Raw genomic sequence first — 12,795 nt, 5'->3', positions numbered from 1 at the left:
GGTAAAAAAATGGGTTGACTTCTTATAAGGGTTAGGAATTAAATTCTTAATTAAGAATTCAGCTCTCATTTCTTAACTCAAAAAATATATGGACTCCACTTTACGTCATTCAGTTACCCCTTTGGTTTTAACAAGTAAATAACGACCTATTGATTATCAATGTTCAATGGAGTCAAAAATCGTAGGCTATCACGTAAAACTCCTAATTGAAAAATCCTAATAATAGTAAAGAACATAAACGCGGCAAACATTTAACAGTTCGTTAGTAATTTCCCTTTCTGCTTCCTTGAAACTACAGCACTTTTTTATAAAAATTTAACGGTCAATCAAAAGTTTTATAATATCTGGGAGAAAAAGAATAAAAAAGAAAAGAAAAGCTGTGTAAACATCAATTGGAATTGACTTCGTTTGACGTTTGAAGTTTCGCAGAACCATTCAATGATTCAAATGCAAAATTTCCACGACGTGTGTGAAAGACTAATGAGAAAGAAACTTATTCAGATGTTTCCCTTGTGTTCTGTTATGTCTGAACTCGTGACTTTCAACAGCGCACTGAGACTTCTTGTACGGACAACGAGGATTGCTTTTGCTTTACTCTCCTGGGGTTTCACTGCAACTACGTCGTTTCATTGTACATTTCTCATATACTTAAAAGCTTCTAAATCCATGAACTAAGAAGACGAAGAAGCAGAAGACTGGGAAGTCATTGCAGCTGTTGACTCTTTTTCTGGGAGATTTAAAGTTCTTTAAAGAGGTAAATAAAGTTTCAGAATTTTTCAATCTTGCTTCGGCTTAATGTGTTTAGTTACTTTAGCTTTGTCGGGATTTGGGATTGTTCTTAAGATTGAGATGATTGAATTGTCAGACTCAGCATTATGGCTAAGGCTTTACTTTAATTGGCGCTGGTTTTTCCTTTTGCGGATCTTGGAACTTTGGGTACATGCAGTAATATTTAGAACTTTAATCCGCAAGTAAATGGAAATTTGACGATATTTTTCATATTCTATTTAATTGTTTTTGTTGGTGGTTTCTTGTCATTTGATTTTAATACTGAGTTATCTGTAGATATCTTTCAATTTCACTTGCTATTCCATTCTAACTTTCTACTGCAAAATCTCACGGGGATTGATTTGTTCTTCATTTGAATAATCTTTTTTTTTTTTTCAATTTTCCCATAAAACTTAGAGAGAATGTTCATGGGAGCCTAGTAGGGGTGTCCAAATAGTTCTTTCTTTGTTGATTCAAATTATGGTGCTCGACATTCATATATGATCTTTAGGGTGAACTGATGTGAGGACAAAAACAGAAAACGGCCAAAAAGAGCTTTAATTATCTATTCCATTCTACAGTCTTGATCATTCAGTAATGCTTTTTGGTTTCTGTTTCAGAGCAAGGAATTAGACCATACCAAGATGTATATTATCCATATACTTTATTCCAATTGAGATGTTCTTGTTCATCTAAGATGGAAGAAAGGCCTATCTATTTGTTCAGTTATCAGCAGAAGAATCATTTCATCCAGCACGAGTACTTTTTATTTTCTAATATATTTTCATCCTTATTTTCTACAAATGAACTTTTAATTCTATTAGAAGAGGTATTCAAGAAGGTTCCTTCAACCCCTTCTTTTTAGTCTTTTGCTTGCATCTGGATAGCAAGGGATGGACAGGGATTAGCCTTCCTCATTTTCTGATGAACTTATTTTTTCCTTAAAATTCTTTGTTTACGACCAAATTTGTCCTGCTTTTTCTTATGATCCTTAATTATTTATTTTGTTTTTTTTTTTCAGTCTGAGGTTTCTTTAATAAGGTTCTCGCGGCTGAAAACTGCCAAACTCAGACAAAAAAGTGGAGTAGAGGAAATTTCTTCACGGGAAAATTTTGAGCTGTTGGGTTCAATTAATTGATTTCCAAGCCCTATCTTGCTTTGTTTAGAATCAAAGATATTTGCATATAACTATTACTATGGCCTTGGAGCTCATACCTATAGGGACTATCTTGGCTGTTCTGACAAATCAGGTCATTAAAACAGCTCAGGCTGCAAAAAATGTTGTATATGAGAAGGAAAGTTTTAAGGTTCTCTCAAAGCATCTTTTCGACATTGAATCAGTGCTAAAAGAATTGCAGCTTCAAAAGTTGAATGATTCTCAAGCTGTGAGGCTAGCCCTTGAAAGCCTTGAAGCTGATGTTGAGAAGGCAAATAACTTGGTGGAGAAGTACAAGAATAAATCCCGCTTCTACTTACTGGTCAAATGCCGGTACATTGTCAATGAGATACAGGAGGTCACGAGAAATATTGGAAGGTCTTTGGCTTCTTTATCCCTTGCAAATACAGAAGTCCTCTCAGAGATCTCTGACCAGATGAATAGACTACAGAATGAGATGCAGAGGGTAGAATTTAAGGCTTCACAGTCTCAGATCGTTGACAAGTTAAATCAGGGTCTCAGAGATCAGAAACTTGACCAGGGTTTTGCAAATGATATGCTAGAAGAGATAGCAAGGGCAGTTGGGGTACCTGTTGAGCCGTCGGAGATAAGTAAGGAGCTTGCCAGCTTCAGAAGGGAGAAAGAAGAAGCAGCTAACCGGAAAGAAAGGGCTGAAGTCTTGTTCTTGGACCAGGTTATTGAGCTGCTCTCTCGGGCTGATGCCGCAAGAGACTATGAGGAAGTAAAGAAGCAGTATTTTCAAAGGCTTCAAATTATAGAGAGATATGACTCAAGAGAAAACTATATCCAACCACTTAATGCTTTCAAATGCCGTATAACTGGTACTGTAATGATGGATCCTGTCAGCCTATATACCGGCACTACCTGTGAGAGAGCTGCCATTGAAGCTTGGCTTGATCGCGGAGAAAAAACTGACCCAGAAACGGGTGTTGTTCTCGAAGACACCTCGTTGAGGTCTAATTCACCCTTGAGACAATCAATAGAAGAATGGAAAGAACTGAATTATTGTCTTAACATAAGATGTTGCAGGGCAAAGTTGTTATCTGGCATTGATTCATCTGAGTTGGAGGCCCTTGACCAAATGCAGGATCTTATGAGGGAAAGTTCCATAAACAAGGACTGGATTTCCATAGGAGGGCTTACAGACATTATAATCTCCATTCTTGGGAGCTCACACAACAAAGATGTGAAGATGAAGATACTAATTACCTTAAAACAACTTGTTAAAGGACATGCTAGAAATAAGGTACACTGCTTTAGCATCACACTTATATTTAAGGGGGGTTGTGGCTGGCATTGGTTGTATTCATTCCAAATTGCAAAAATCTTATAAGTCAGTTCTTTTTCAAATGCAATAAATTTTGGGATGCAGCATATTTTGGAAGTCAGTATTTGGTCCCGTAATAAGCTAATGTCTTTCCAAAGAAGTTGTCATAAAGAAAAATGCTTGCATTTCATAAATGTTTGTAGTAGGTATCAATTTATGATTCTCTATCTGTGCTGCTTTACTGACTCTTATCTGAATAGCGATGAGAGTATAAAATATTGTTGTCTTAGACAGGACATGACATCTGATCTGATCCTGAACTTGCACTGGCTGATTACCAAAATAACTATGTATGCATGTATGCAAAGCAAATAGTTTCCCAACACATTTAGTATGACATTTGACTCATTTTACAGGAAAAAGTGATCGACTATGGGGGTTGGGATCACATTGTTCCCTGCTTAGGGCGTGACCCAAGTATTTCACTGGCTGCTGTTAAATTGCTATATGAGTTAATGCAGGACAGATCTGGTTGGAATGTTGCTGTTTGCAGGAAACTCTCTCAGCAATGTAGTGGCATTCTTTTCCTTGTTACTCTTATAAAGGGTCCAGTCAGGGAGTCAGCAGAGTGTGCAGAAAAAATCTTGCAACAGCTTTTTGATGTCGATGAGGAGAACCTTTGTCGTGCTGCGAAGTCAGGCTGGTACAAACCACTTATTGATCGCATCATTCAAGGTTTCGAAAACCCTTTCCTCGTTGCCCTTTTGAGTTAACATCCTTTCGTTATTTATAAATTTAGTTAGTATTTTTTTTCGGTGTTTCCATTCTTAGATATGAAAAAGCTACCTGTTGTATGAAAGATGAAGAGAAGGGTAACCTTCTACCCAATTTCTTAAATTCTCAGTGTTTTTAAATCACTTGTTTCTTGCCATAAAGAGCAAAATAATAGTAAATCATACAAAAAGATACAAGGAACTGATAGAAAACACACATTCAGGCATTAGAAAAATATATTTTGTGTTTTCCATGAAATACAAGAGTCAAACCATTCCCTATAATGGAGCAGGTTTATTGATGCGAAAGACATCTGGTATGTTCATTTGAAGGAATTGTGATGCATTTTTGTAGGTGTACTCAAAATATTATATATGACAAAATTCATATGAAAATACATGTAAAATTTCTTGAGAGTTAATTCATTCTATCATGCATGTCATAGAATGTCCTTGATTCTTTGAAAACTGAATGTCTTGATTTGTGTTCCTTTCTCTGATATCTGTACAGATTGAAATGCCATATCCTGTTATTAGAGCTTTGCATGGTTTCCTATAACCCTTCACAACTGAAATGGTAGTCATATTAATTGATTATTCTCGATAACTTCAGGGGCAGAGTCTTCAAGAATATTAATGATGAAGGCACTACTTAGTATGGAACTGGTTGATTCAAATTTAGAACTGCTTGGCAAGGAAGGAATAATACCTCCCTTGCTTGGATTGGTGGGTTCTGGCAACTTTCAGTCAAAAGAGCTGTCCTTGTCTGTTTTGGTAAAACTATCAGGTTGCAGTAAAAACAGAGAGCTTATTTCTGCTGCTGGTGGGATTCCTCAGGTTTTGGAACTGATGTTCTCTTCCCATGTTCCATCAAATATTATTGTTAAATGCTCCGAAATCCTTGAAAAACTTTCTTCTGATGGAATCAAGTTTCTTGTTGATGAAAAAGGGAACCGACTTGAGTTAGAACCAGTTGTCACCAATTTGTTAACTTTGCAACAGAATTTCAACTCTTCTTACAATGTTCGGAAACCTGCTTTGCGAGCTCTTTTTAGAATTTGCAAGTCTGAAGCTGAGTTGGTTAAGATTGCCGTCGTCAAAGCCAATGGTGTGTCTCTAATCCTTTCACTTCTTGATGACACTGACTCAGAAGTTCGTGAAATAGCCATAAATCTTCTATTCCTCTTCTCGCATCATGAACCTGAAGGAGTTGTGGAGTACCTTCTTAAGCCAAAAAGATTGGAGGCTTTAGTAGGTTTTCTTGAGAATGATGACAAGCATGATGTCCAGATGGCTGCTGCCGGTTTATTAGCCAATCTCCCCAAATCGGAATTGTCACTTACGATGAAATTAATTGAATTAGATGGACTTAATGCAATCATAAACATTTTAAAATCAGGGACCATGGAAGCAAAAGAAAATGCTCTAAGTGCACTCTTCAGGTTCACTGATCCCACAAATCTTGAGGCACAGCGGAATGTGGTTGAACGGGGAGTATATCCTTTGCTTGTTAATCTTCTCCAGATCGGTTCAATAACAGCAAAAGCAAGAGCGGCAGCTCTCATTGGTACTCTTTCCACAAGCAGCCCAAAGCTTACTGATATGCCGGAATCAGCTGGTTGCTGGTGTTTCCGTCCCTCTCGTGCTCATTTATGCCAAGTACATGGGGGTATTTGTAGTGAGAGCACTTCATTTTGTTTCTTGAAAGCAAATGCTTTGCCTCATTTGGTAAAACTCTTGCAAGGACGGGTTCATGCAACTGCTTATGAAGCAATTCAGACACTTTCCACGCTGGTTCAAGAAGGCTGTCAACAAAGAGGAGTCAATGTGTTGCATCAGGAAGAAGCCATAAAACCTACACTGGAGATTCTGACTTGGGGAACTGACTCTCTGAAGGAAGAGGCTTTGGGATTCTTGGAGAAGGTTTTTATGTCCAAGGAAATGGTTGATACCTATGGCTCATCAGCTAGGTTACTTCTTGTTCCTCTCACGAGCAGGAATGTTCATGAAGATGGTTCTCTTGAAAGGAAGGCTGCTAAAGTCTTGTCGCTCATTGAACGCTACTCAAGATCATCAACATCTCTTATTCCAGGACTATTTGGGTAAAATTATATTTTATCAGGTTGAAGCAAACCGCTAGCATTCTATGAAGTGCACTATGACCAGCAGAATGTTAAATTTAGCGCTCAGGAATTAATAATTTTTTCAATATATATATATACATATATATATGTGCAACATTACTATGATAGGACACTTGAAAACCAACTGGACAGATTAAAGATATAGCACCTGCTTCTACAGACAGATTCTGTACTGAAAAACGCATGTATGGAATTGAAGTTATACTAATAACATGTTCATTTTTGTCAAATGCAAAAAAATCATCTCCTTGCTCTTTCCAGCTTCTTATTGTCTTATTCTTCTCAGTCATTCAACAATCCATAAACATTCATTGGGAAAATGCTTTTGTTCCGAATAGAGTTTTAATTTTAATTTATAAATGTTGTCTACTGCAACAAACAAGATTGGTACCTTGGAGGCTTGAGGTTCCATTTAATGTTAGTCGAAGGAGAAAAGAGCACACACTTGCCCATTGCAAATTTGTAAAGACAGTTCACCAAATGTCGATTTTGAATTTTGATAGCTACAGAAAATTTACTAACAGCAATCTAACTGATAACGACACCTATTTATTTCTAATTCCTGTTACATACAAACGAGTAATTAATTAATCATTGATTATTTTCTTAAGAATATTGATATCTTGTCAATTTCTTTTCAATCTTTCAGCAAAGACTAGTGGAGGATACATATATGCCTAGCGATCAATTGGCTTGTAATTGTTTTCTTGATGTTATTGAGATTTAGTTTCTTTCTTTTTCTTCATTAGACATTAATGGTGGACACCAATTCATTGTATGTATACGTAAACTTGTGGTGCAACTGCGGTACCGTGCCACAGTTGCATTCAGCCGTTGGATGCTAGTAGACCCCACCAATTCAAGTGCATCCAACGGCTGGATACAACTGTGGCACGGTACCACAGTTACACCGTAGCCTGATCCTTATCTTAATCTTATCCACTCGCATTCATGCTGAAAATATAAAGTTATGCTATTTAATTCTTTTGCAAGTGGTAAAGGAATGAACTATGTTTACTTGAACCTTACTCATTATAGTTGGTTAACCTATATCTAGGATTTTGATTTTTCTTTCTCTTGTTCACATCATCAAGTGATTTATTTTTTAAGGAAATATTACGTGAATATAAGCTCAATTCTTTTCGAATTTTGACTTAGAGGTGTGAACAAGATATAAATCTCTTTTTCGTCTTTGGTCGTATAATTTTTAAATAATTTTAATTCACTGGCTATCCAAAGTTAAATCCGAAAAAAGGTGGGAACCAAAAAAAATAATAATTTAAACTTTATTTGAAGGAGAAAAAGAAGAGTTTGTCTTGCAAGGCTTCTTCGTTAAACTGAAAGCTTCTTTATAAGCAAAAGAGAGAAAAAGTCTTTAGGCATATATATAAAATATAGCAAGTGCAATCAAAGGAGAAAGATTGAGAAGGATTTCGTGTAAGGCTTATTTCTTGCCTACTATTTCTACCTCCATTATCTCAAAGCCCATGCCCATACTTCACAAAAACACACCAACTTGAAGCCATGAAATGTGCTCATCTAATGATTCCCACTTCCCTTATTCAATGCTGAGAAATTGGTGGGGGTTTGGTTAGAAGTTTAGGCATTTATGAGCTGAATGGTTAAGTTTGTTGAATGACCCCATCAAATAAAAAATAATAATAACACTGACTTGAGAAACACTTTGACACGCAATTTTTTTAATGCGAAATTATGACTTCTCGTAAGGTCACAGGCAGGCAGCTGGCTCAAAATATTGCTGCTGTCCACTGTACATACAAGGTGTTTGATAACATTTATTTCATTGGATACACCTGTTTACCACTTACCAGATGTCTATGTTCTGACACAGCCTTTACTATTTGAAAACTCCAAATATGCCACCCACGCTCTTCTTATTCCCAGAAATGCCCCAGGTGGCAAGTGGCATACCAAATTTAGCAGTATAAATTCGCAAGTATGAGGGGATGTATGATGAGACCAAGAGTTTTCTCTATGCTCATTTTATTTTTTGAATTTCAATGTTCATTCTTGGATTCAATAATTTCGTGCTTCGTTTTGACTCCAAAAACTATATGATAAATGAGGTATACGTTGGAATAGTATATTTCCACACCTGTCATTAATTGAGCTACCTGATGCTAATTGTTACTTCTTTAACCTTTATACGCAATTAAAGTTTTTATTTTTATTTTAATTTAAATGTGGTGATATAAATATTTTACTTTATATTCACATATATCTTCTAGTGAGGTGTCTTATTAATTTGAGGCATGATGAAACTTGTAATTCGAGCATACCCAACCCTAGTGATGCCGCGCATGTTTAGCTCACCTAACATATTTAAGAGCTTCATTTAATTCGCAAAGCCGTTGGTCAATTTGCATCATCTTTCTCAAGTAAATGTTTATGGAATATGAATAAGCTGGAAGAAACCATGATGGGCAGAAGGGACAAGTGGAACAGTAACAGCCATAGAAAACTTGGGTGGGAGGTGACCGAGTCTGTCCCTAAATGACTCGACTGCTTTTAAGACCTTACAATAGTACGTTCATGGGAATTCATGGAATCATGGGTCACTTTAGAGGCATTTCGGCCCCAATCATAACGTCGTGCAGTTAATAATACAATTGCCGATGGCCCCAAGTAGACAGACAAGACTTAAAGAGTCAAAATTTCACCCTTCCCAACACATCCATTGCCGTGAGTCACGTTGCTTGCTAACGTCCAACACAAAAGATTAGTGGATCCCTCTAAATTACATGCATGTACCTTACAACTCTCTCATATAAATAGTGAGTGGACTCACATCATTCACTATTCATATGAAAGGGGTGTAAGGTACATGCATGTAACTTAGCATTAGCCAAGATTAGTTATTTGATGAAATAACTTATTTTACTTATAAATTTAAACAATTTTTTTATTATTTAATATAGGACACAACACAATAATTTTCTCTTGAATAAAATTACCGTCAAACTCTGGTCATTTCATTCAATACACCTGAATTATTCTATTATTATATCTGACTATTAGAGTCTGACTCTGATACCACTCATTGAGGTAAAGAAAGGGAGAGATCGGAGGGGAGCACTTAGTCTACAATTTTTAAACATTCAACAAAAAAAATTATCATATTGGATTGAATGACCTATCGTACTTATAAAATCAAGTAACTCTTTTTTATTAGTCAATGTAAGATACTACTCACCAGCATTCATGGTGGAAATTGTAGTAGGTGCTCTTTTTTTTTTTAAAGGAAATTAGATAATAAATACACTAAAATTGTCATTAATTTCATGCTTTAAAGTTGAATTGTCAAGAAAACATGTAAATGGTTTTTAATTATACACAATTGCGCCAAAATTTAATCCAATATATAAGTAAATCTCCAATGTTGTAAGAATGAATCACTTACATAATTTTAAATAAACGTAAACAATAATAAAAGGAGTTTGTGTTCATTTATGAAATATCAGCGGTATGCTTATACATCCGTACTCAAGGGTCATGATGTTATTTTTTTTTCTAGTATACATGCAATTTGATTTCTAATAACATATGGGTTCCCAATTCTATATGTTTTCTTAAACAGACAGATTGTTTGTGTTCAGATGGATCCTTAACTTCTATTCTTTATATGTTCAGCATGGTATTGAATTATGATTGTCACAATTGAAGATCTTTTAATTTACACCGTAGGGCCGTTTGAAAGTATTGTGCCATGTGCTTGGCAGCACTCTCGAGTGAAGCCTAAAAAATGTATCTCTGTCATTTCAATTACCGAGGCTTAATAAATACAAATTAACAAAATCAAGTATCCTGTTTTAAAATTAGCCTAAATCATTGAGTACTCAAGACTCTCTTTACTCAATTTTGCTATTGGTTTTCAATGGAATTGACTTTCCTTCCTTTTCACTTGCCTAGAAGAAAGTACATAACTTCGGAGGGTTTTAGAAAGTCTTGTAATGTTCTACTGGTGAGCTTCGTAGTTTAGCCGTCATATTCCATCTCTAATCACGTGACACGTGCACCGATTCAAAGGTTTCGGCTATGCCCTCCACAGAAATGGTAAATTCGAAATTGTACAGGCAATCATAGGCCAAATATGAAGATAATAATACACCGAAAAACCCCGCTAATTTTCCTAGTAGGCAAATTCAATGCCACGGCCGTGTAGCAATTAAAAAAGTTCGTTGGGGTAGTTGTATCCTCCAATTGGCCACGGAGCCCAATTCGGAATGGCCCCTTTAAATCCTCACATATTTCTCCATTCTGCAACCCATCACTTGCTCACGCTTCTCACATTCTCTTGCAACTTCCATCAACTTCAATTAATTCTTCCTTCATTAGTGCCAATTTCTATTATCATATTTTGGCGAGAAAGCCAACAAAAATGGCTGTTGATCAAAAGAACAAACCGAATCCAAACCCGGAAGCTGAAGAAAGAGGAAACAACAATAATAAGCTTCCGAATTTTCTTTTATCGGTTAGGCTCAAGTACGTGAAGCTTGGTTACCATTATCTAATCTCCAATGCCTTGTATTTACTGCTCGTACCTATTCTAATAATTTCTTCAGCTCATCTTTCAACTCTCTCAGTTCAAGATATTGTCCAGCTATGGAACCAACTCAGGTACAATCTCGTGACGGTCACTGTGTGTTCAAGCCTCATGGTGTTTTTGGGCACGCTTTATTTCATGAGCCGCCCGAGAAAAGTTTACTTGGTTGATTTTGCATGTTACAAGCCGGAGCCCGAGCGGCAGTGCACTAGAGAAATTTTCATGGAGAGGTCGGAGCAGATTGGTTGTTTTTCGGAAGAGAACTTGGCATTTCAGAAGAAAATTCTTGAACGGTCTGGTTTGGGGCAGCACACTTATTTCCCTGAGGCCGTGCTGCGGGTCCCCCCGAACCCTTGTATGGCTGAGGCTAGGAATGAAGCTGAGATGGTCATGTTTGGTGCCATTGATGAGCTCTTGTCCAAAACTGGTGTAAAGGCTAAAGATATAGGGATTCTTGTGGTGAATTGCAGCTTGTTCTGTCCAACACCATCTTTGTCGGCCATGATTGTGAATCATTACAAGCTTCGAGGCAACATTACCAGCTATAATCTTGGCGGCATGGGTTGCAGTGCTGGACTTATTTCAATAGACCTTGCTAAGCAGCTTTTACAGGTTAAATTTCTACCACTTCGGTGGATCATTATTATTAAGATCTTGACGATATATTATATACTATAAAGTTACATTAATATGGTCACGTAAATTGTGGGATGTGGACCTTTTATTTGAGTATATTTAGGTGATCCTAATGCACATGTGATCAGCTGGTATTATTAGGTGAACTGCATTAAAAGAGATTGTTACTGTTTAAAGCCCAACAATAAAAGGAGCTGTAGCTTAGACACCAAGAATTGAACTGAGAAATATTAATGCAACAGCTAGCAGCCAAAAATCTACCAACTGCTCAAGTTGACCTTTTAGAGCCAATAGATCCAGTCGTGATTAACAATTTTTCAAGTTGTTTTGTAAGCTATAGGACTAAGACTTTTTGATGTTGTTGGAACAGGTGCACCCCAACTCCTATGCCTTGGTAGTGAGCATGGAGAACATAACACTCAACTGGTACTTTGGCAATGACAGGTCCATGCTTGTATCAAATTGCCTCTTCCGCATGGGTGGTGCCGCTATCCTTTTATCTAACCGATCCTCCGATCGCCGCCGATCAAAGTACCAACTCATCCACACTGTAAGGACCCACAAGGGAGCTGATGACAAGTGCTACAACTGTGTCTTCCAAAGAGAAGATGATACCAAAAGAGTTGGAGTTTCACTCTCAAAGGACCTCATGGCTGTCGCTGGAGAAGCCCTTAAGACTAACATCACAACACTGGGACCAATAGTCCTCCCGATGTCAGAACAACTCTTATTTTTTGCAACTTTGGTTGCTAAAAAAGTCTTTAAAATGAAAATCAAGCCGTATATCCCAGATTTTAAGTTGGCTTTTGAGCATTTCTGCATCCATGCTGGAGGCAGAGCAGTGTTAGATGAGCTAGAGAAGAATCTTGAGCTCAGTGAATGGCATATGGAGCCTTCAAGAATGACTCTTTACAGATTTGGTAACACTTCTAGCAGCTCTTTGTGGTATGAATTGGCTTACTCTGAGGCTAAGGGGAGAATGAGAAAAGGTGACAGAACATGGCAGATAGCATTTGGGTCAGGATTCAAGTGTAACAGTGCTGTGTGGCAAGCATTGAGGACTATCAATCCTGCAAAGGAGAAGAATCCTTGGATTGATGAGATTCATGAGTTTCCTGTTCATGTCCCTAGAGTAGCAGCTGTTGATTTGAAGGCTTTTTAATTTCCTTCAATGGAGGGAGTATTATATCTGATTGATTTGCATACTTCACAATACGATTATATATGTAATATTTGGATCCATATATTTAGTTTCAATAAAATTATTTCTTGATTTTCATTTATCCGATGCCTGCCATCTATTCTATTGATCTTAGCTGCTTGTATTCCATAGTAGAGAATTAATTTCACGTGAAGAAAGTGTAGAACAACTTCAATTAATATTTTTTGAAGGTCAAATAGCTTTTGATAATTGAACATCTTTTTATGCTGAGATTATAGCTATAATTATTGGGATTGATTTTGCT

At 36.9% G+C, this 12,795-nt stretch overlaps 2 protein-coding genes across 2 annotated transcripts; both read left to right on the top strand.

Annotated features, from left to right (window-relative positions):
- Positions 1-541: 541 nt before the first annotated feature.
- On the top strand, positions 542-6,270 carry LOC18032210 (U-box domain-containing protein 44). Its single transcript, XM_006420015.2, has 4 exons — positions 542-754; positions 1,790-3,191; positions 3,629-3,947; positions 4,599-6,270. Exons 2-4 carry the CDS (start codon positions 1,965-1,967, stop codon positions 6,089-6,091), a joined length of 3,039 nt encoding a protein of 1,012 aa, XP_006420078.1. The 5' UTR covers positions 542-754; positions 1,790-1,964; the 3' UTR covers positions 6,092-6,270.
- Positions 6,271-10,400: 4,130 nt separating this feature from the next.
- LOC18031595 (3-ketoacyl-CoA synthase 11) lies at positions 10,401-12,586 on the top strand. The gene is made up of 2 exons (XM_006420014.2): positions 10,401-11,305; positions 11,700-12,586. The coding sequence occupies exons 1-2, from the start codon at positions 10,529-10,531 to the stop codon at positions 12,489-12,491; spliced, it is 1,569 nt and encodes a 522-aa protein (XP_006420077.1). The 5' UTR covers positions 10,401-10,528; the 3' UTR covers positions 12,492-12,586.
- Positions 12,587-12,795: the final 209 nt, after the last annotated feature.

Source organism: Citrus clementina, unplaced genomic scaffold (genome assembly GCF_000493195.1).
Source record: "Citrus clementina cultivar Clemenules unplaced genomic scaffold, Citrus_clementina_v1.0 scaffold_9, whole genome shotgun sequence".
NCBI lineage: Eukaryota > Viridiplantae > Streptophyta > Magnoliopsida > Sapindales > Rutaceae > Citrus > Citrus x clementina.
Note: the sequence above shows the minus strand (reverse complement) of the source record. Positions and strands in the feature narration are given on the sequence as shown.

What these genes read in the sequence shown, in the direction of transcription:
- LOC18032210 (XM_006420015.2), top strand. Translation starts at nt 1,965, where the DNA reads ATGGCCTTGGAGCTCATACCTATAGGGACTATCTTGGCTGTTCTGACA. An exon ending in AAGGACATGCTAGAAATAAG is followed by an intron (nt 3,192 to 3,628) that starts GTACACTGCTTT and finishes CTCATTTTACAG; the next exon opens with GAAAAAGTGATCGACTATGG. An exon ending in TATTGATCGCATCATTCAAG is followed by an intron (nt 3,948 to 4,598) that starts GTTTCGAAAACC and finishes CGATAACTTCAG; the next exon opens with GGGCAGAGTCTTCAAGAATA.
- LOC18031595 (XM_006420014.2), top strand. Translation starts at nt 10,529, where the DNA reads ATGGCTGTTGATCAAAAGAACAAACCGAATCCAAACCCGGAAGCTGAA. An exon ending in TTGCTAAGCAGCTTTTACAG is followed by an intron (nt 11,306 to 11,699) that starts GTTAAATTTCTA and finishes TTGTTGGAACAG; the next exon opens with GTGCACCCCAACTCCTATGC.